The sequence below is a fragment of the Prionailurus bengalensis genome, chromosome B4, assembly GCF_016509475.1.
Source record: "Prionailurus bengalensis isolate Pbe53 chromosome B4, Fcat_Pben_1.1_paternal_pri, whole genome shotgun sequence".
In the NCBI taxonomy this organism is placed as follows: domain Eukaryota; kingdom Metazoa; phylum Chordata; class Mammalia; order Carnivora; family Felidae; genus Prionailurus; species Prionailurus bengalensis.
The window spans coordinates 29,738,111-29,761,106 of NC_057358.1; the positions used below are offsets into that span (position 1 = coordinate 29,738,111).

General features: G+C 38.1%; 1 protein-coding gene across 2 annotated transcripts in view; it reads left to right on the forward strand.

The window, feature by feature from the left end:
- The window catches only part of LOC122474025 (coiled-coil domain-containing protein 7-like), a 347,700-nt gene that overhangs the window by 185,950 nt on the left and 138,754 nt on the right, over nucleotides 1-22,996 (forward strand). For both annotated transcript variants that reach the window (XM_043564967.1, XM_043564968.1), the window contains 4 exons: nucleotides 3,679-3,789; nucleotides 4,129-4,266; nucleotides 7,134-7,235; nucleotides 16,058-16,168. In XM_043564967.1, the coding sequence (XP_043420902.1) occupies nucleotides 3,679-3,789; nucleotides 4,129-4,266; nucleotides 7,134-7,235; nucleotides 16,058-16,168 (462 nt within the window). The remainder of the gene's footprint in view (nucleotides 1-3,678; nucleotides 3,790-4,128; nucleotides 4,267-7,133; nucleotides 7,236-16,057; nucleotides 16,169-22,996) is intronic.

Genomic DNA, 22,996 nt, shown 5'->3' on the forward strand with positions numbered 1-22,996 from the left:
CTTGCCTCAGGAGATGTATCTAGTAGAAAGCTTCTATGACCAATGTCAAAGAGGTTCCTACCTGTGTTCTCCTCTGAAATTTTGATGGTTTCATGTCTCACATTTAGATCTTTAATACATTTTGAATTTGTTTTTATGTGTGTTGTAAGAAAATGGTTCAGTTTCATTCTTTTGCATGTTGCTCTCCAGTTTTCCCAATACCATTTGTTGAAGAGACTATTTTTCTGATTGGATATTGTTTCCTGCTTAGTTGAAGATTAATTGACCTTATAGTTGTGGGTTCATTTCTGAGTTTTCTATTCTGTTCCATTGATCTATGTGTTTGTTTTTGCACCAGTGCCCATACTGTCTTGATCACTACAGCTTGACTAGTGAATGAATAAAAATGTAACACACACACACACACACACACACACACACACACACTGAAATATTACTCAGCCATAAAAAAGAATGAAATCTTGCCATTTGCAATGTCGTGAGTGGAGCTAGAGAGTATTATACTAAGTGAGATAAGTTATTCAGAGAAAGACAAATACCATATGATTTCACTCATATGTGGAATTTAAGAAACAGATAAACATGTAAAAAAAGGAGGGGCAAACAATAAATCAGACTCTTAACTATAGAGAACAAACTTAGGGTTACTGGAGGGGAGGTGGGCTGGGAGATGGGTTAAATGGATGATTAAGGGTATTTGTGATGAGCACTTGGTATTGTATGTAAGTAAGTGATATCACTAAATCCTATACATGAAACTGATATTAACTGTATGTTAACTAACTGGAATTTAAATAAAAGTTTGGAAGAAAAAAAACATTCTAAGGAGTGGAGTGATAACACTTGTTTTTGTCACAGTAACTGTCACCATGTATACCATAGTGGTACAGACTGTTGAGTGCTCCTGAATACTACCTGTCCATGAGTACCTTGGTAAAGAGTCCTTCAGTCTCTTCATTTGAGAACCCACTGATGGGCAACTGAACTTATATATCTCATCTAGAAAACCTTTGCTTATCTTTTCCAGGTTTAGTTGCCCAATTACCATTTTATATCACTTTTTCTGCTGGTCAATAGTTTCTACCTTGACAGAACTATTCCATGCCCACTTCTGTGGGCAACATTGCTGTTGTCCAGTCTCTCCAAGGAGTTTTGTATTCACAAGCCCCACAGATGCTAGTCTCCCTCAATAAGTTTAAAAAGATTATCTCCTGTACTATTGAGGGGAACTACCCAGTCTCTAAGGTCTCTTCAGGTCACTGGATCAAGTGACTCTCAAGACCCTACATTCTTTTTTCCTTAAAGAACATATCTCAATAAATTAATGAGTCGTAGGCTAACTATGACACGGAGGGGTTCTTAAAATTAACAGCACTGAGTGCAACTCAGCATGCTAGATCTCTGATTAACTTTAGGTCCTATCACCAGAGGACCAAAGGCAGTAGCCAAGGTATTGCTTCCCTAGCTTAGAGTTCATCTGTTGAATATCTAATTTGACCACTCACTGTGTGTTTTGGCCAGTGAATTGAGAGGTAAATAGAAGGACCATTGTTCATGCCCAGAATTTAAAAGTAAAGTATATGTAAATAATACAATAGTACTCTCCTGGAGAGCCCCAGCCAGTGTCCACTAGCACTTCTGGAGATACATTGTCTTGTCTGATGATGTGCCCTGTAGGACCCTATGACTTTTGTGAATGATCCAGTTGTATCCCCCAAAAGAGTCTTGCAGACTCACTAGCACCTTCCAAAGTTCTCCTTCCAGAATTTTACTTTATTGTTGACTATGCCAATTTGTCAGAGAAAAAGCTGCCAATTTTGACTTCGTCAATTTAGATAGCAAGCCCAACTGAAAGTAACAGTTAAGCTTTTATTCACTTACTACAATAGTATAAACAAGAGTCTAAATAGGAAAACGTCTTTCATTTACTCCACAGAACCAAACCAGCAAAGGGTCAGATGTATCAGTACAGATGGGAGTGAAGTTTGGGGGAAGATAATCTCATAGCTGAAGAAGCCCCAAACAAAAGGTTCTGGTCTGTTTTTTAATCCAGAAGCCTTGCAAATATTGATGTAGGATGACTAGGAGTACAGAAGTCCTAAATACTGAGTTGAAATGAGAAAGGTATCTTTAAATATCCCTAGTAAAGTGGCCTATTGAGAAGTGCCTAAAAAGTACAGTGTATTAGCTGACTCCTCCCTTTTTCACAAGAAGACCTCTAATGGAGGCACCTCGCATGGAAACAGAATGCATAAGAGCATGCCATGGATGGGTCTTAGTCTTTGACTGCAATTACCTCAAGTGTCTGGCATTCATAGGCTGTGCATTAAACTTGGTGTGGGTGGTAAATTCCACTCCCCTTCCCCACTGTGAGTACTGCCAGGTAGAAACTTTGTAATTGTCTATGATTGGGCCTAAAATGTCAAATGTAGGATTTCGGCCTGGAGTTGGACTCCTATATATACATATGTATATATACACATACACATATTTATACACACACACACATATGTGCACATATACATGCATATACACATGCAGAGACATATTTAGATAGCAAGCCAAATTGAAAGTAACAACTAATATCTAAATTAATTTAGAAATCATGAGTTCTCATGGACATCTTAAATTTCAGTCCATCCCCTCAGTACTTGTTCTTCCCTTCCTTTTTTTCATATGCAGATGTTCTTTCTTTTATAGTGTGAACCTGACTCTGAACAACCATATTAATTTGCTCATCCCTACAACGTTTCTGAAATTATTTCAGAATTGCTTAGTATATGCCACTAGAAAAATAAACCTATTGAAAGATTCTGTTACATGTTTGCAGTCTGCCCCCTACTCTCTTGTTGAAGAATGAGGGTTTATGTTAAATAATAAATTGCTGAATTACTTAGATTAGTACTTTTTCTTTCTAAGGTTTCTTTCCATTTTAGTTGTCTTATACTTGACCTTATTTCAATATTTAGAATATGCATAATGTGATTGTACTTCTAAATTAGAAAATAAGTAAAAAGGTATACTTAGAGATTACCATTCCTTCCTCATTATTCCCCTCACATCTTATAGTTGATCATTTGTATTTTTTCTTACATGTTTCCTGTGTTTTCTGTTTTAAAGGTATCTATTTTGCTCTCTCCTTTTTTATTTTCCTTCTTTTAAAATCATTATCCCCATTTCTGGTTTCTTTTTTCCACGTAATATTATCTCCAGGAAATTCTTATAAGTCAGCTTATAAAGATCATTATCACATTACTTATGAGAATTTATACCATGCCATAGTTCATAGAATTATATCTTATTCAGTCACCCATACTTGAACATTTATGTAATTTTGAATATTTTTCAATGAAAAATAATGTAGAGATAATGTACATATGTTTTCACTTTTATTTTATTAATATGCATTAACATAAAGTATAAATAACACAAGAAAATTAGAGGCTAATATAAATATTTAATGCAAAATATTTTCTTGAATTAAGGAGATAGCTCCAACAATTACCCATTAAAACCCTTATCACCTTATTCATGTCAGATTTCACATTATAGTGATGTATTTATAATTGTTTATGTGAAAGAAAATGCTGCTATAGACTATTCCTAAGTTTGAAACTTAGGAATTTCACTATAGTTCTGTTTTGTTAAATGGTGATTTAAAAGCCTCTCTTTATGTAGCTCATGACAACGTAACAGATGAAAATCCTGTGCTTGAGCCACAAGAGTCAATGTCAAAAACCCAACTTCAAGTAAACAAACAAAAAATTGCTAAAGAGGAAAGAGTCACTAGTAAGTATAATAATTATACATAAATATTTTAAATTAATCATATCAGAAGATTGTTTTACTTTGGTTCATGAATATGTATATGAGTATATATTTTGTAGAAAATTTATAGTTTGATTTTGAATCTGAATATCCTAATTGGAGAAGAAAGTCAAAGTATTCATAACTTTTGTTGGTTTCTGCTTGAAAGACAATTTCACATCCATAAGTCATGTGCTCACTATCCACTAAGAACCAATGACCGACCAGTAGTATCTCAAGGTGTGTATACATTTTAGGAAGATTTTGGGTTCAGTAACCCACCAATCACCTCTGACTTGTGGCATTGTCCTTCTGTCATAGAACTCAAATTGGTAGATAAGGTGTTGAGATCTGTAACTCAAAAGGCAAATGTGGATCAAAGGAACAAACTAGAAGGGTTGCCTGAGAGGCCTGCTGGAGGATCCGTAAGGCATCCGTTTGGCTGGGACCCACTCAAAGGTAGAGGCCTTTTTGGTAACATTATAGATGGGTATCATTGAGATGTCTGCATAGGTAATATGAAAGTTCCAGAAGCTAAATAATCCCACTAATTACTGGGCCTCCTTTGTATTTTTTGGGTAGAGAGAAAAAAAAAGCTTTACCCCTTAGAACTTGGAGTGAGACAATGTAATCCTTTCCATTTTGCCCCCATATTTTGCATGAGTATCAGGTTCTTGTGCCTTGTTTATATTAATGGTATAGCTGTGTTGCTGCATGTGGGTTATTACAGTATTCAGTCCTTGTTGGGTAGTACTCTTGTCGGGGTCCAGTGGAGAATGTCATAAATATAGTGGAAGGTTAGTACTTGATCTGGGGGCAGGGCTTTTTTCCAGGTTATAGGCTTATGGAAGGACATCAAGGGTATATTATAACCCATTACACATAGGGTAAACTTAAGATCCTAATTACCGGTGTTGAACAGGGATGCTAGAAAGGGCGTTTATGATACCAGTTGCTGCATACCTATTTCACTCACCTTGGGCAGTAAACTTCTATGAAGGTCACAATTCCAAGTGACACCAGCATCCATTTCTGTACTATGGTGCTGAGTGGTGTTAATAAATTGAGTCTCTAGCTACCCAAGGCCTTACACACAGACTGAAAGGGTTTATGAATAGAGAAAAAAATGTCACGGACAACTTTGTTTTATTAAGCTCAGCAATGAAGGTAAGTTGTTTTTTTTTTGTTTGTTTCCCTAGGTAGTGTTCTTGGATGGCAAAGGTGCTAGGCACTGGTAGCTTGGTAGGCTTATAGTTGTCCATATACCAAATTAAAATGGCCCTAAACTACATCTGTTGCCAGTAGGGCTTGGGGAGGAAAGGAGTGAGATGTACATAGAAAATACATCTATACAAATAATGCATTCAGTAATGGAAGCCATAACAGTGGAGATTTTTAGTGGCCTGTAAGGACACACCCATAGTTGAGTTTGGATAAAGGTCCCATTTAGTACGCTCAACCCCAAAACAATTGGACCTTATCTCTTTTCCCTTCATCCTAGTGTCAGTAATTATAGGGATCACATTCATATATGTACCAGTATCCAAGAGGCCTAGAAATGCAATTCTCACCCATCTTCCCATTGAACCATGACCTTGGCATACACCCTCGTCCCCAGATGGAGATATAGGAATCTTGACCTAATTCTCATTGTTGTTTATACTGAAAGCTCAAAGTTTGGGTAAAAGTAGGTCGTGGGGGAGGAGAGGTCTCTGGTTATCCCAAGATAAACTAAGAAGTGCAGAAAGAAGAGCACTTGTGTTAGTCTTATATGTCATCACCATTTGGCTTCTAGTGGGGCTGTGTGTTGGGTGACCTATGGATCACTATCTGGCCATGAGTCCTTGTTGGAGAGTCCATTAATGTCATCCCTGAGGCCCCATTGTCGAGTAACCAGACTCAGAACTTTCCTTGGGGAAACACTTAATCAGATTGTTCAGAAGTGGGTTCCTGCTTAACATTTTTATGTTACTCCATTCACTAGTCAAACATCGTTATTTCACATTAGCTGGTTTCTCCTTGCCCTGAAATCTGTCAGTTAAGAAGATTCAGGTTGTCTTGTGAACCAATTGACATCACCTTATAAGGAGGTTTAATTGAACTAGAAACCAGTAAAGGTGGTACAAATGACCCTGGAAATCTGAGTCTAGTTAACAATCTCCTAATCTGTTTACTGTGCTTACCCCCCATTGTTCAACAAAAGGACCATCAGAGTGGCTCCTTGTGGCTCATCTTTCAGGTGGCTATAAAAGTGATCCAAACAGTCTTTCTGGTCTAAGGACACTCAATATTGGTGGGCCAAACCTGAGAAAGGAGCTGAGGACCAAGTGTGTCTAGGGTTTACATTATTGCCTTCCCCACTTCCTTGTCTTCCTTGGTCAAGTGGCCACCGTGAGGGCACTCTGAATGAGTGAGTCTGCTGTGATGCATCCCCTCACTAAATTTCATAAGTTAACCTCCTTAACGATGGAAGCAAACTACCTCATACTCTATGCTCTCCTCAGCTCACTAGCAAAGCGATGTTGAAGGTTTTGTATACTTGTTAGTTAAAAATGAGTCTCAAATATATACTACATCATAGACTGTTCCTCAGTGTGAGGGACATGCCTAGCACTATCAAAAGTTATTTAATAAAATTCAACAAACATCGTCCACAGTGACTTTGGAAAAAACTAAAAACTACTTTTTTCCCCTGATTTATCTTTCATGTTTAATTTTGTAAAGGTAAATATCTATTTTTAAATTTCCTTTCTGTTATTTCCTAAAAGATAATGTACTAGATACCCTTTCTACCAGTTTTTTTATTCCACTTAACATTATATCCTGGACATTCCTCCATCAGTTTGATGGGATCTTTTCTTCATTTCTTTTAGAGTTGCATGTACAGTTGTTTGGATCATACTATGTACCATAATTGATATTACTATAGTTTCTAGTATATACCTTAGTTTATTGAACCAATCTCCTATGTTTGCATATTTATGTGGTTTTGAATATTTTGCAATTACAAATATGCTGTAATGAATAATCTTGTGCATATATATTTTCATTCCTTCATCAATAATTATGTTTTAATTTAAAGTATTAACAGAAATAAAAACTCAATTGAGACATATTTGAGAACTATGAATGTTAATGGAATAATGAGACAGTTTTAATACATCCATTAAAAACTCTTCTCACCATTTTCATATTGGACCTATAATTATGATAATTTACTTATAACTTTTTAAAATGAGAGAAAACTTTGCAATATTTTGAAAGCCTGGAATCTCACAATATTTTTGTTTTTCCATTTACTGGACTAAATGCCTCTCTTTATGTAGCTAATGATAAAGTACCTGGAAATCATGATCCTAAAGACTCAATGTCAAAAACTCAACTGCAAGTAAAAAAACAAAGAGCTTCCAAAGGGGAAAGATTCTATGGTAAGTATGGTAATTATAGATAGCTTTAAATGAAATTCATTGGAAGATCATTTTTCTTTGGTTTATGAATATTTGTTTCAGTATATTTTTATAGAAATCAAAGCTTGACTAAAGTTAAGTACCCTAAGATAACTATAGAACAAAGGGAGAAGTATTGATATTCTTTGTTGGTATTTCCTGTCCTATGGTTATTTCTTGGTCAAGGGCAACCACTCAGTGTCCGCAAAGGCCCTGTAACTGGCCAATAATATCTCTTAAAGAATGTGTACCTTTCATCTGCCTCCTGGAGATATGGGTTTGAAAGACCAAAGGGGTACTTCTGACCTATGGCAGTGGCCTCCTGCCTTACCTTCTTTCAGGGAGAAGAGATTTTCCTGAGTTCTGTAAGTCAATGAGCCAATAGAGATTAGAGGGGCTCTGTGGAAGGGCAGACTTGTGACCTGTTGGAGGGACTCTGGGGCATATTCTTGGTCATGGCCCTACTGAAAGGAACTGGCCCTTCTACTTATCCCACAGATAGGCCATCACAGACCCTAAATGGGAAATATGAGAGTGTAAGTAACTGACTTGTCCCATCAATTGCTGGGCTTTCATTTGTTAAAGTAGAGAGGGGCAAAGCTGGGCACTCTTCTTTGAAATGAGATGTCATGCCCCTTACAGAGCATATTGAGGAATTCTATTAGGGTACCAGGTAACTGTACCTTGCCCGTAATACTAACATCACTGAGTTTCCATATGTGGATCTGCAGGACAATCAGTATTTGTTTAGTTGTGTCCGTGTTGGTAGATGTCATCAATAGAGTGGAAGTCTATTGATTTCTCTGAGAGTGGGACTTTTTCATGTCATCATTTGTGTGTTGATGGCAGATATTCAGAGAATTTTGACAGCCTTTTGGAAGTATAGTAGTGGCATATGACAACCCAATCCCCAAAGGCTACTGATTATGATCTTCCACAATAAAAGGATGCTAAAAAGGGCATTCATAATAGCAATTGCTGCATCCCAAGTTCCCTCAAATTTGGACATGGACGGTAGCACTGTCACAATGTAAATACCATAGTTGTAAGGTCTGTACTACAACATTAAGCTGCATAAATCAGTTGAGTCTCTATACACCCAAAGTTGTGAGCACAGATTGACTGAATTATTAGATAGTTAAATAGTCTCATGGAGAATTTTCATTTCATTCAACTCAGCAATTAGGGCAGCTATATTTTTTTTTCATCCTCAGACAGGTGTTTTGGGAGACAAAGGCACTAGAAACTGGTAATTGGATAGGTTCAGTCTTCCACATGCCAACTAAAATGGACTTAACTGCAACAATTTCCATCAGGGCTGAGGAATTGGTACAAAGCGGGACTTCACATTGACAATTCATCTATAAATAATATGTATACTAATTGGGCCATTACAATGGAAGTTTGCAGTGATCTAAAGGGAAATATCCATAGTTGGATCTGGGTAAGGGTCCCATTGACAATGACCTCAAACCCAATGGTATTATTACCCAGATCCCTTGCCCTTACCCAGTGAACATTGTGTGTTTTCCCTACATCTTGGTATCAGGTGTTGTGAAGGTCATAGTCAAAAACATCAGTATCCAAAGGCCCAAGAAACACCATTCTTTCCTACCTCCCCATTAAATTCTGACCATAGCATAGGTCTTCCACTGATGGTGAAGGGACCTGGTCTAATGCATAGTCTTGTTCATTTCTGAAAACAAAGGGTTCTTGATAAAGGTTGATAGGCTCTCAGATTCATATGAAGATTCAGTGGAAAGAGCTGAGCAGTAGAACTTGTATTAGTCATAGGGGCCATCAGCATATGGACCCTGATTCACCTGCCTTTTGGGTACCCCATTGCCTAGTATCTGGCCATTAGTGCCTTGGTACAGAGTCAATCAACTTACTTTCTTGACACTCCCATTATTGGATATCCACTCATAGATCTCTTTGAGAAGGCCTTGACCTGGATTGTCCAGAAATGGGTGACTGATTACCATTTTCATATTGTTTTCACTGTTGGTCAATCATTGCAAGCTTAGCAGTAGCTGCTATTTTTATGTAATAATTTGCCACTTAATATTCAGATTATATGGTACCCAATGACCTGATCTTATGAAGAAATTTAATAGAGCTTGCTATTTTGTGAGGGTGGCATGAATTAATTAAAAAATCTGGGTCTATTTAAAAATCTTACTATGTTATTATACATGGAAAACCCGGTACACTCCACCAGAAGTCTGCTAGAACTGATACATGAATTCAGCAAAGTCACAGGATACAAAATTAATGTACAGAAATCAGTTGCATTCTTATACACTAATAATGTAGCAACAGAAAGACAATGAAACTGATCCCATTCACAATTACATCAAGAATTATAAAATACCTAGGAATAAACCTAACCAAAGATGTAAAAGATCTGTATGCTGAAAACTGTAGAAAGCTTATGAAGGAAATTGAAGAAGATACAAAGAAATGGAAAAACATTTCATGCTCATGGATTGGAAGAATAAATATTGTTAAAATGTCAGTATTACCTAAAGCAATCTACACATTCAATGCAATCCCAATCATAATTGCACCAACATTCTTCTCGAAGCTAGAGCAAGCAATCCTAAAATTTGTATGTGTGGGGGGCCGGGCCCCGGTGCCAGGCTGAGACCGGGTCGAGCAACGTTCCCTGTTGACTCAAGCCAACCTGGTGGTCCCCCCTCCCATTCCCCCACTTTCAAGGGCATACAAAAGCCTTGTCAAGGCTGAGAAAGTTAATTCCTGAAGACTGTGGTCTGCAGGTGTTGGCAGTAATGCTACCTCCCTTTTTCTACCCCGAGTCAGATAGAAACAAACATGGGAATTGTGTTTTGCTAGCAATGTTATCAACAAGGTCTTGTGACCCATCTAGAAAATGCACAAGAAACACAGAACTAAATGTTTTGGTGGGCAGCAATTATGTGAAACCTGTTTATTCTTAGAATGACCTAACCCATAAGAGTCTGGTTATAAAAGATTGTGTACAGCAACAATAAAGCCGTCACTTGGGCCATCAGCCCAGGGGACCCTCCTGTTCCCAAACTTTCTCTTCTCTCTTTTTTTCTTGCATTCCCCTACCCTCAGGACCCTGACCTCGGTGTTTGTCGCGCCGGCTGCGACATGTATGGAACCACAAAAGACCCCAAATAGCGGGGACCAAAGCGGGACACATCACAATCGCAGACTTTAGCCTCTACTTCAAAGCTGTGATCGTCAAGACAGCATGGTATTGGCACAAAAACAGACACATGGACCAATGGAATAATAGAGACTCCAGAATTGGACCCACAAAAGTATGGCCAACTAATCTTTGACAAAGCAGAAAAGAATATCCAATGGAAAAAAGACAGTCTTTAACAAATGTTGCTGTGAGAACTGGACAGCAACATGCAGAATAATGAACCTAGAATGACCACTTTCTTACACCATTCACAAAAATAAACTCAAAATGGATAAAGGACCTGAATGTGAAATAAACCCATCAAATCCCTAAAGGAAAAAGCGGGAAAAAAATCTCTCTGACCTCAGCTGCAGCAATTTCTTACTTGATACATCTCCAAAGGCAAGGGAATTAAAAGCAAAAATGAACTATTGGTACCTCATGAAGGTAAAAAGATTCTGCACTGCAAAGGAAACGATCAACAAAACTAAAAGGCAACCGACGGAATGGGAAAAGATATTTGCAAATGACATATCAGACAAAGGGCTTGTATCCAAAATCTATAAAGAACTCACCAAACTCCACACCTGAAAAACAAATAATCCAGTGAAGAAATGGGCAGAAAACATGAATAGACACTTCTCTAAAGAAGACGTCCAGATGGCCAACAGGCAAATGAAAAGATGCTCAACGTTACTCCTCATCAGGGAAATACAAATCAAAACCACACTGAGATATCACCTCACGCCAGTCAGAGTGGCTAAAATGAACAAATCAGGAGACTATAGATGCTGCTGAGGATGTGGAGAAACGGGAACCCTCTTGCACTGTTGGTGGGAATGCAAACTGGTACGGCCACTCTGGAAAACAGTGTGTATGTTCCACCCAAAATTAAAAATAGATCTACCCTATGACCCAGCAACAGCACTGCTAGGAATTTACCCAAGGGGTGCAGGAGTACTGATGCATAGGGGCACTTGTACCCCAATGTTTATAGCAGCACTTTCAACAATGGCCAAATCATGGAAAGAGCCTAAATGTCCATCAACTTATGAATGGATAAAGAAATTGTGGTTTATATATACAATTGAATACTACGTAGCAATGAGAAAGAATGAAATATGGCCTTTTGTAGCAACATAGATGAAACTGGAGAGTGTTATGCTAAGTGAAATAAGTCATAGAGAGAAAGACAGATACCATATGTTTTCACTCTTATGTGGATCTTGAGAAACTTAACAGAAGACCATGGGGGAGGGGAAGGAAAAAAAAAGAGAGAGAGAGGGAGCCAAACCACAAGAGAATCTTAAAAACTGAGAATAAACTGAGGGTTGATGGGGGGGTGGGAGGGAGGGGAAAGTGGGTGATGGGCATTGAGGAGGGCACCTGTTGGGATGAGCACTGGATGTTGTATGGAAACCAATTTAACAATAAATTTCATAATATATATATATATATATATATATATATATATATATATAATAGTACGGCTTAAAAAATAAAAATTTAAAAAATTAAAAAAATAAAAATATTATCATGTACCGTCTACTTCATCAGGACCACTAGTGTGGCTTAAAGGGACACTGTCACTTCTGTAATGGTGATCCAAACCTTGTTTTGGTGGCAGGGAGCTCATCACAGGTGGGCCATTCTTTCAGAACCAAAACAGTAACTAGTCTCAGATGTTTTCTCTTTTCATCCTCCATTTAGTGTCACCTCTTCAGTCAATACGGCTACTGTCAAGGCTTTCTGAAGATGGTATTCTGTAGTGAGATGCCCAAATATGCCCTTTTCCTTCGCTAAGTTTAACAAGATTATTTCCTTTACTATGGAGGCAAAGAAAGCAGGTCTCTAAGATCTTTTTTGTTACTGGAGAAAGTGATACCATGGCGCTTATTCTTTTTCATTAAAGTACAAGTCTTAATCATTCACTATGTGGTATGCTGTTCCAGGAGCATGCTTAGAGCTAACAATAGTTATTGGGTGCAACTTAGAATGCAGGGTCTCCAGTGACTTTAGGTCCCATCATTGGTGAACCATAAGCAGTAGCCACAAATTGCTTCCATAGTTCTCTAAAAGGTTGCCTGGTGAATCTATAATTTGATCCAGCAGGTGTCTTGGCCAATGAATCAAGGTCTAAAAATAAAGAACTTTGTTCCCCCTCAGAACTGTAAACCTTATGTGAAAACCAAAATCACATTCTCCTAGAGCACCCCACATGGTTTGCTAGGACTGTCCAAAACATACTGACCTGACTGCCAAAATGCCCAGGCAGCTCTCAGACTCTTCTAATGACCTCATAGAACCCCACTACCCCACCCCAGAACGTCCCACAGATTCACTAGCATCTTCCAAAGTGTGTCTTCCGTAAAGGCATTGGACTTCATTGACCTTGCCTGCACTACAGTTTGTCTGAGAGATATGCCAGTTTTTGAGTTGGCCCATTAAAATAAAAAGCAAAATGAAAGTAACAATGAAAAGTAACAAATAAAAAGGCTTTATTCACTTAATGCAATAGTATCAAGAAGAGTCTAAACAGGAAAGGGCCCCAGCTACAACAGTGTTCTGTTTCCTCTCTTGGAGCAGCAGTGGATGAATATTAGATGCATCAGTCCAAACTGGTATGAGATATAGGGGAGGATCAATGCACAGCTGAAGGATCCCCAAACAAAAGTCTCTTGCTATTTTATGGATCCTGTGTTCTTGGGAGGTAGTGGTGGCAGGGGTAGGAGTAGAAAAGTCCTGACTAAAGTGGAACTGAGAAAAATTTCTTCAAGTGCCCCTCAGTGAGGTGGTGTACACAGAGGGAGTGCCTAAACAATACTTCAGTCAAGCCCCTCTTCCCCAGCACCATAAGGATGCCTCCAATTAGAAGCCACTAGAGTAAGAATGCACTATGTATTGACAAGAGCATGGGAGAAGAAGGGGTTGAGACCATGACTTCTTGTGTATCAGTATTTTGTGGATTGAGAAGCTTCTCTTTCCCATGACTTTATAACTATGTTTGTGTCTGAAACATCACACATAAGATCTGGCCTAGAGTTAGATTCCTTGGGTGTATTCACATATACTTATATGTACATGTATATATTCATACTCATATGCCTATATACATATACATGTGCATGTAAACCTGCATAAACATATTTAGAATTCATGATGAATCTTGGAAACCTTCAATTCTAATCTATCCCCTCAGGGCTTTGTCTTGCCTTCCTCCATTTCATGTGTGTGTCCTTTCTTCTGCTTTGTAAATCTTGACTCTGAATAACATAACACATTTACTCGTTTGCTTCTTAATTTTCAATTTTGCTTCAAAATTGCTTCTATTGTTGATAGCATTGCTGTAAACATTGGGGTGCATCTGTCCCTCCAAATTAGCATTTTGTATCCTTTGAATAAATTCCTAGTAGTGCAATTACTGGGTCATAGGATAGTTCTTTTTAATTTTTTGAGGAATCTTTATACTGTTTTCTGGAATGGCTGCACCAGTTTTCATTCCCACCAACAGTGCAAGAGGGTTCCCCTTTCTCCGTATCCTCACCAACATCTGTTGTTTCCTGAGTTGTTAATTTTAGCCATTCTGACAGGTGTGAGGTGATACGTCAGTGTGGTTTTGATTTGTATTTCCCTGATGTTGAGGGATGCTGAATATCTTTTCATGTGTCCGTTAGCTATCTGGATGTCTTTTTTGGAAAATTGTCTATTCATGTCTTTTGCACATTTCTTCACTGGGTTATTTGCTTTTTGTGTATTCAGTTTGATAAGTTCTTTACAGACTAGACTTTGGATACTAAATATTTATCCAATATGTAATTTTCAATATCTTGTCACATTCTGTTGGTTGCCTTTTAGTTTTGTTGGTTGTTTCCTTTACTGTGAACAAGATTTTTAACTTGATGAGGTCCAAATAGGTCATTTTTGCTTTTGTTTTCCTTGCCTCCAGAGACATATCTGGGAAGAAGTTGCTGTGGCCAAGGTCAAAGAGGTTACTACCTGTTTTCTCCTGTAAGATTTTGATGGTTTCCTATATCACATTTAGATCTTTCATCCATTTTGAATCCATTTTGAATTATTTTTGTTATGGTGTAAGAAATTGTTCCAGTTTTCATTCTTTTTGCATGTCGCTGTCCAGTTTTCCCAGTAACATTTGCTGAAGAGACTTTCTTTTTTCCATTGGATAGTCTTTCTTGCTTTGGAAAGATTAGTTGACCATACATCTGTGGGTCCAGTTGTGGGTTTTATATCCTGTTCCACTGATCTATTTTTGTGTCTGTTTTTGTGTCAGTGCCATACTGTATTGATGATACAGCTTTGTGACACAACTTGAAGTCAGGAATTGTGATGCCTCCAGCTTTAGTTTTCTTTTTGACATTACTTTGGCTATTCAGGGTCTTTTATAGTTTCATACAAATTTTAGAATTATTTATTCTAGCTCTGTGAATAATGCTGTCGTTACTTTGATAGGAATTACATTGAATGTGTATATTGATTTGCATAGAATAAAATTTTTAACAATGTTTGTTTTTCCAATCCATAAGCATGGAATGTTTTTCCGTTTTTTTGTGTGTCTTCTTCAATTTCTTTCATAAGTTTTTATAGTTTTCAGAGTATATATCTTTTACATCTTGGTTAGGTTTATTCCTAGGTATCTTACAGTTTTTGGTGCAATTGTAAACGGGATTGATTCCTTGATTTCTCTTTCTGCTGCTTCATTATCAGTATATAAAAATGTAATCAATTTCTGTACATTGATTTTATATCCTTTGACTTTGCTGAATTCATGTATCAGTTCTAGCAGTTTCTTGGTGGAGTCTTTATGGTTTTCCATGTAGAGTATCATGACATCTGACAGGAGTGAAAGTCTGACTTCTTGCTTGCCAATGTATGCCTTTCATTTCTTTTTGTTGTCTGATTGCTGAGTCTAGGACTTCAAATAGTATGTTGAACAACAGTGGTGAGAGTGGACATCCCTCTCATGTTCCTGACCTCAGGGGGAAAGCTCTCAGTTTTTCCGCATTGAGGATGATATTTGCTGTGGGTCTTTGGAATACAGCTTTATGATGTTGAGGTATGTTCCCTCTATCCCTACTTTCTTGAGGGTTTTTATCCAGAAAGGATGCTGTATTTTGTCAAATGCCTTTTCTGCATCTACTGAGTGGCTCATATATTTCTTATCCTTTCTTTAAAAAATTTTTTGTAATGTTTACTTACTTTTGAGAGAGACAGAGACAGAACGTGAGGGGGTTAGGGACAGAGAGAGAGGGAGACACAGAAACTGAAGCAGGCTCCAGGCTCTGAGCTGTCAGCACAGCCTGACGCAGGGCTCAAACTCACGAGCTGTGAGATCATGACCTGAGCTGAAGTTGGATGCTCAACCGACTGAGCTACCTAGGCGCTCCTATCCTTTCTTTTATTAATGTGGTTTATCATGTTGATTGATTTGTGAATATTGAACCAGTTCAACAGCACAGTTTTCATTTAAAATCTAGCATTATGGAAATTTAATTATAACTTTCTAAAAATGAGAAATAATGATGATGCACACTTGTTATAAATTTAAAACGTAGGGATTTCACATTGTATCTTTTTTTTCATTTAGTTGACTAAATGATTCTTTATGTAGTTCAGGATGAAGTACCAGATGAAAATAATTTACCTGAGCATCAAGACTCAATGTCAGAATCAGAAATTGAAGTGGAGAAACAAAGAAGCCACAAAGGAGAAAGACCTAGTAGTAAGTATAATATTACAAATAATTTTATTTTAAATTAAACTCATTAGATGGGGCACCAGGATGGCTCAGTGATTAAGCAGATGATTCTTGATTTTCAGCTTGGGTCATGATACCAGCGTCATGAAATCAAGCCCTGCACTGGGCTCTGTACTGACCATGAAGCCTGCTTGAAATTTTTCTCTCAGTCTCCCTCTGACCCTCTCCTGTTTGTGCATTTGCGCTCTTCTCTCTCTCTCTCTCTCTCTCTCCCTCTCCCTCTCCCTCTCCCTCTCCCTCTCTCTCAATAAAAATAAATAACCTCATTATAACATCTTTTTATTTTGGCTCATGAATTTATACTTGGACATATATTTTATAGAAATGTTACAGTTTGACTAAAATATGAATACCCTAAGATAACTAGAGAAAAAAAGTGAAAATATTGATACCCTTTGGTTGGAATCTATGGTCTTACGATCATTTTATAGCCACAAGACTAGCACTCATAATTTACCAGGGCCCCAAAACAGGTGAATAATTATTTCTTCAAAGTAATGTGCCTTTCAGCCAACTCCAGGTAATTACGGATACAAAAGCCCAATGGATGCCTCTGACCTCTAGCAGTGGCCTTCTGCCATAGGGTCCAATTGGCATACAGATATTTCTGAGATCTATAATTCAAATACGAAATAGAGATCAAAAGAGCATTGGGGGTGGGGAGCCAGGAGGTCTGTTGGAGGGCCTTTAGGGCATCCTATTGTTGTATTCTCACTAAAAATAAGTAACATTTCTGGTAATCTCAAAGATGGTATCATCAAGGATTTCACACAGGGAAAATGAGAATATAATAGTCAAGAGTCCCACTAGTTGCTGGGCCTCTTTTTATTTATTGGAGTTGAGTGAGCCAAAACTTGGCAATCTTTTCCTCAGGAATGAGAGATCATGTCCTTTAGAAATCATGTCCGGGATTTCACTAGGGTGCCAGGTAAATGTACCTTTTCTGTACTAATAGTCTAGCCAAGAGCTACGAGTGGGTCAAGAGGGCATCTAGTACTTCTTGGGTGGCGTCCTTATCTGGGGCCATTCAACTAAAAACTAGTCCTCCCTCTTAGGGCACCTGGGTGGCTCAGTCGGTGCAGCTTCCGATTTTGGCTCAGGTCATGATCTCACGGTTTGTGAGTTTGAGCCCCGCATCAGGGTCTGTGCTTGGAGCCTGGAGCCTGCTTTGGATTTTGTGTCTTCTCTCTCTTGCGCTTGTGCTCTCTCTATTTCTCATAAATAAATAAATATATTTTAAAAAACACTAGTCTTCCCTCTGGAGCAGGACATTTACAAGTCATGACCTATTTATATACACAATGGAGTACTAGGTGGCAATGAGAAAGAAGGAAATATGGCCTTTTGTAGCAACGTGGATGGAACTGGAGAGTGTTATGCTAAGTGAAATAAGCCATACAGAGAAAGACAGATACCATATGTTTTCACTCTTATGTGGATCCTGAGAAACTTGACAGAAACCCATGGGGGAGGGGAAGGGAAAAAAAAAAGAGGTTAGAGTGGGAGAGAGCCAAAGCATAAGAGACTCTTAAAAACTGAGAACAAACTGAGGGTTGATGGGGGGTGGGAAGGAGGGGTGGGTGGGTGATGGGTATTAAAGAGGGCACCTTTTGGGATGAGCACTGGGTGTTGTATGGAAACCAATTTGAAAATAAACTTCATATATTGAAAAAAAAAAGTCATGACCTATTCATTGGTTACAGAAATTGGAGCAATTTGGTAGTCATGTGAAGGACATTAATGGTATATTGCAACTCATTCCACATAAGGTTAAATTGACACTGATCATTTGCATGAAGCAGGATACAGCAGAGGCCATTGGATATGTCATTAGTTGCATATCAAGTTCCTTCAGTTTGGAAAAGACTGCATGACAGTTACAATTTCAGGTACCCCAGTACTCAGGGCTGTACTATAGTACTTACCTGAAAAAATTAATCAAGTCACTATGCACCCAAAGCCATGTGAAAGGGCAACTTAGCTATTAAAATTGGAAATAGTCTTATGGGGGAATTTTTGCTTCATTAGTCTCAGGAATGAGAGTATTTCTTTTTCTTCCCAGGAGTTTATTTTTGGAGACACAGGTACTAGGTGATATTTAGTTTGGAGGTTTGCAGTCTTCTACATGCCCCACTCAAATGGCCCTAAATATAGCAGTTCCTATCAGGGCTTGGGGATGAATGTGAATGGGGTTGCACATAGAAAATACTTTTGTTGTATTATAAATTTAGTAGTGGGGGCTATAAAAATGCAGTTTTATGGTAGACTGAAGGGATACATTCATAGTAGTGTTTGACCAAGTGTCACCTTGGTGATAGCCTCAGATGAGAAATCAGAGACTATTATCTGTTTCCCCTAGTTTCTGGTTTCAGAGGTTATGGAGATCATGGTCATCTACATACCAGTATCCTAATGGCCCTAGACATGAATTTTCTCCCCAACCCCCCTTTTGAATTCTGACCTTGGCATACATCCTCAGATCACCACTGGTGACATAAGAATATTCACCCAACACTTCCCTAATTTTTGTTTTTTGAAAGCTAAGAGGTCTGAGTAAAAGTGGTACATAGTTCTTTGATTCTTCTCAATATCACTTGGAGAAGCAAAGGGAAGAACACTTGTATTGGTCAAGGGTCTTCATAATTTGGACTTTAGTGGTGAGGTGCATTGGGACCCATGGCCTACTACCTGGTCTAGAAATCTTTGGTGGAGAGTCCATCAGTGTTTTCCTTGAGACCCCATTATTGAGTAACTAGACCTAGGGATTTCTTTAGAAAAAACCCTTACCAGATGGTTCAGGAGTGGGTACCCAATTTCCATTTTTAGGTCTCTCTGTTCACTGGCTCAACAGTAAAATCTTGTTTGTAGCTACTTTTTCCATTTTTGAAAACTCATTAGTTAAGATCTGGATTGTGCCATGAACCAAATGACATAGCCTTCTAAGGAAGTTTAATTGAAGTAGGTAACTAGTGAAGATGGCCTGGACCAAACTAGAAATTGCAGTCTAGTTGAAAATCGTATCATTACTGTCCTCACTCCATCTGCTACCCTAGATACCACTAGGGGGCCTCACAAAGCCATTAGAGCCTCTGTAAGAAATGATCCAAATATGTTTTTCAGTGGCAGGGAACTCATAATGGTATGTCAGAATAGTACCTAGCTAAGGAAAGAGAATGGTGTCAGATGTTCATGTCTTTAATCCCCTTTTCCTCTGTCTCTTTGGGCAATATGGGCACTATTGTTAAGGCTCTCTGAAGAAGGGGTTCTACAATATCAAGCCCTACAGTGTGCCCCTCTCCCTCATGAAGTTTAACAAGATTTACCTTCTTCTTCATGAATGCAAACTACCCAAATTTCCAGATCTCTTTAAGTTGCTGGGCAAAGCAATCCTTGTACTCTACATTCTTTTTCATGAATATATGAGTCTCTGTAACTCACTGCATCTTAGGTTGTCCATTATATCTAGGGGCATTCTAGAGCTAACAGTAATCCCTGAATGTAACTCAGTATGCCGTGTCTCCAATATTTTTTTACCCATGTGTAGCCACAAAACTGCTTCTTTAGTTTTCTCAGAGCCTATCTGCTGTGTCTCTCATTTGAATCATTGGGCATCTTGGTAGCTGAATCAGAGGCTAAAGAAAAAAAACAGTTGTTCTCCTACAGAACTGAAAAGCTTGTGTGAACAATACAGTAGCACTCTAGAGAACCCCATGGTATCTTCTCATACTTTGTGAGACACATTTGCCTGACTGGCATAGTGTCCTATGGCTCTCTTGCAAATAATCCAGTAGTACCCTTCCCCTTATCATATCCTTCAGACTCATAGCACCTCCTAAAGTGTTCCTTCCAGGAAGGTATTTTGCTTCACTGACCACACATTCATTGTAGCAATTTGCTACACAGAGATGCAGTTTTTGAATTGACCTATCAAGATAACAAGATTACAGTAACAATTAACCTTTATTCACCTACTACCATATGCCATGGCTATAGTCTAGACAAGGGAGAGCACCAGCTCCACTAACGTTCTGTTTTATGCCATGGAAGAGCACCAGAGAAGGGTCAAATACATTAGTGCATACTGAGGTGGGGGATGGTCTCACAGCTGAAGAAACCCCAACCTAATTTCTCCTACCATTTTATGGATCCCTGGGCTGGGATAGCTGATATCTGAACAATATCAACACATTTACTCATTTGTTCAATCTTGCAATGCTTTTCAAATGGTCTCAGAATAGCTTAGAATACCAATGGAAAAATAAACCAGCCAAAAATATTTCATGATTTGTTTGTGGTCGACTTTCCCCTCCCTATCCCAAATCTCATGTACAAGAGTAAGGGTTTGTGTTAAATATTATATTGATGAATTGGTGCTTTTATTTTTCCTTCAGCAGTTTAATCTGACTTAATTTTTTTTTAGTTTACATTTCACCTTCTTACCCTTATTGATTTCACTTCATTTTGAAATATGTAGAACATTAAACCTACTTCAGAGGTTAAAAATATACAAAAGGTATGCTCAAACAAATGCCAGTTCCCCTGCCATTTTGTAGGTAACCATTACCTTGTTTTCAGATATATTTACTATGTTTCATTCTTCCATACCCAAGGTAGCACATAAGTTTTTCCCTTTTCAGTTTTTTTAATATAACATTATTCCTAGAAATCCACTTGAGTGGAATCAGTTTATAGAGATCTGTTTCATTCATATTATAGCTGTATGTACAGTTTTTGTACCACATTATTTACCATAATTGATACATTAGAGTGTAGTGTGTACCTTAGTTTAACCAATCTGCTTGTAAATTTGTGTGGTTGTGAATATTTGCAAATTGCAAGTGTTCTGTAGTGAATAACCATGTACATATACAGTTTCTTTTAGTTATATGAGTGTGTATTAACCTAAAGTATAAATAACCCAAGAAAACTAGAGACTATATATAGTATAACATTATATTTAAAACATTATAATGGAGATGTTAGTGATACAGCTTCAACACATACCCAATAAAAGTATTCTCACAATTTTCATGTCACATCGGTCTTATGGTAATTTGCTTATAATGTTATTAAAATGACCTGTATTTGTTACAAATTTTAAATCTAGAGATTTCACAGTAGATTTATTTTTTTCTATTGAGGCTAAATTAATCTCTTTATGTAGCTCATGATGATGTACCAGACAAAAGTCTTATGCTTAGGCATCAAGATTCAGTGTCAAAACTTCAAATGCAAGTACAGAAACAACTCTGTTTAAATAATTATAGATTATAATAATTATAAAAAGTATGATAATTATAGATAACTTTAAATTTTTTAATAATGTTTATTTATTTTTGAGAGAGTACAAGCAGGGGAGGGTCAGAGAGAGGAGACAGAGTATCTGAAGCAGGCTCTTCACTGACAGCAGCGAGCCCAGTGTGGGACCTGAACCCATGAACTGCGAGATCATGACTTGAGCCAAAGTCAGATATTCCATGGACTGTGCCACCCAGATGCCCCTATAACTTTAAATTTTTATTTTTATTTTTTTTCAATATATGAAATTTATTGTCAAATTGGTTTCCATACAACACCCAGTACTCATCCCAAAAGGTGCCCTCCTCAATACCCATCACCCACCCTCCCCTCCCTCCCACCCCCCATCAACCCTCAGTTTGTTCTCAGTTTTTAACAGTCTCTTATGCTTTAGCTCTCTCCCACTCTAACCTCTTTTTTTTTTCCTTCCCCTCCCCCATGGGTTTCTGTTAAGTTTCTCAAGATCCGCATAAGAGTGAAACCATATGGTATCTGTCTTTCTCTGTATGGCTTATTTCACTTAGCATCACACTCTCCAGTTCCATCCACGTTGCTACAAAAGGCCATATTTCATTCTTTCTCATTGCCACGTAGTACTCCATTGTGTATATAAACCACAATTTCTTTTTTTTTTTTCTGAAATTTATTGACAAATTGGTTTCCATACAACACCCAGTGCTCATCCCAAAAGGTGCCCTCCTCAATACCCATCACCCACCCTCTCCTCCCTCCCACCCCCCATCAACCCTCAGTTTGTTCTCAGTTTTTAACAGTCTCTTATGCTTTGGCTCTCTCCCATTCTAACCTCTTTTTTTTTTTTTTTCCTTCCCCTCCCCCATGGGTTCCTGTTAAGTTTCTCAGGATCCACATAAGAGTGAAACCATATGGTATCTGTCTTTCTCTGTATGGCTTATTTCACTTAGCATCACACTCTCCAGTTCCATCCACGTTGCTACAAAAGGCCATATTTCATTTTTTCTCATTGCCATGTAATATTCCATTGTGTATATAAACCACAATTTCTTTATCCATTCATCAGTTGATGGACATTTAGGCTCTTTCCATAATTTGGCTATTGTTGAGAGTGCTGCTATGAACATTGGGGTACAAGTGGCCCTATGCATCAGTACTCCTGTATCCCTTGGATACATCCTAGCAGTGCTATTGCTGGGTCATAGGGTAGGTCTATTTTTAATTTTCTGAGGAACCTCCACACTGCTTTCCAGAGCGGCTGCACCAATTTGCATTCCCACCAACAGTGCAAGAGGGTTCCCGTTTCTCCACATCCTCTCCAGCATCTATAGTCTCCTGATTTGTTCATTTTGGCCACTCTGACTGGCGTGAGGTGATATCTGAGTGTGGTTTTGATTTGTATTAATGACCCATGCATGTTGTTCTATGTGGTCAACATGATATGCAGTCCTTGTTGGATTATGCCCTTGCCTGGGCCAACTAGGAAGATGTCATCAGTATAGTGGAAGAGTAATGCTCCAT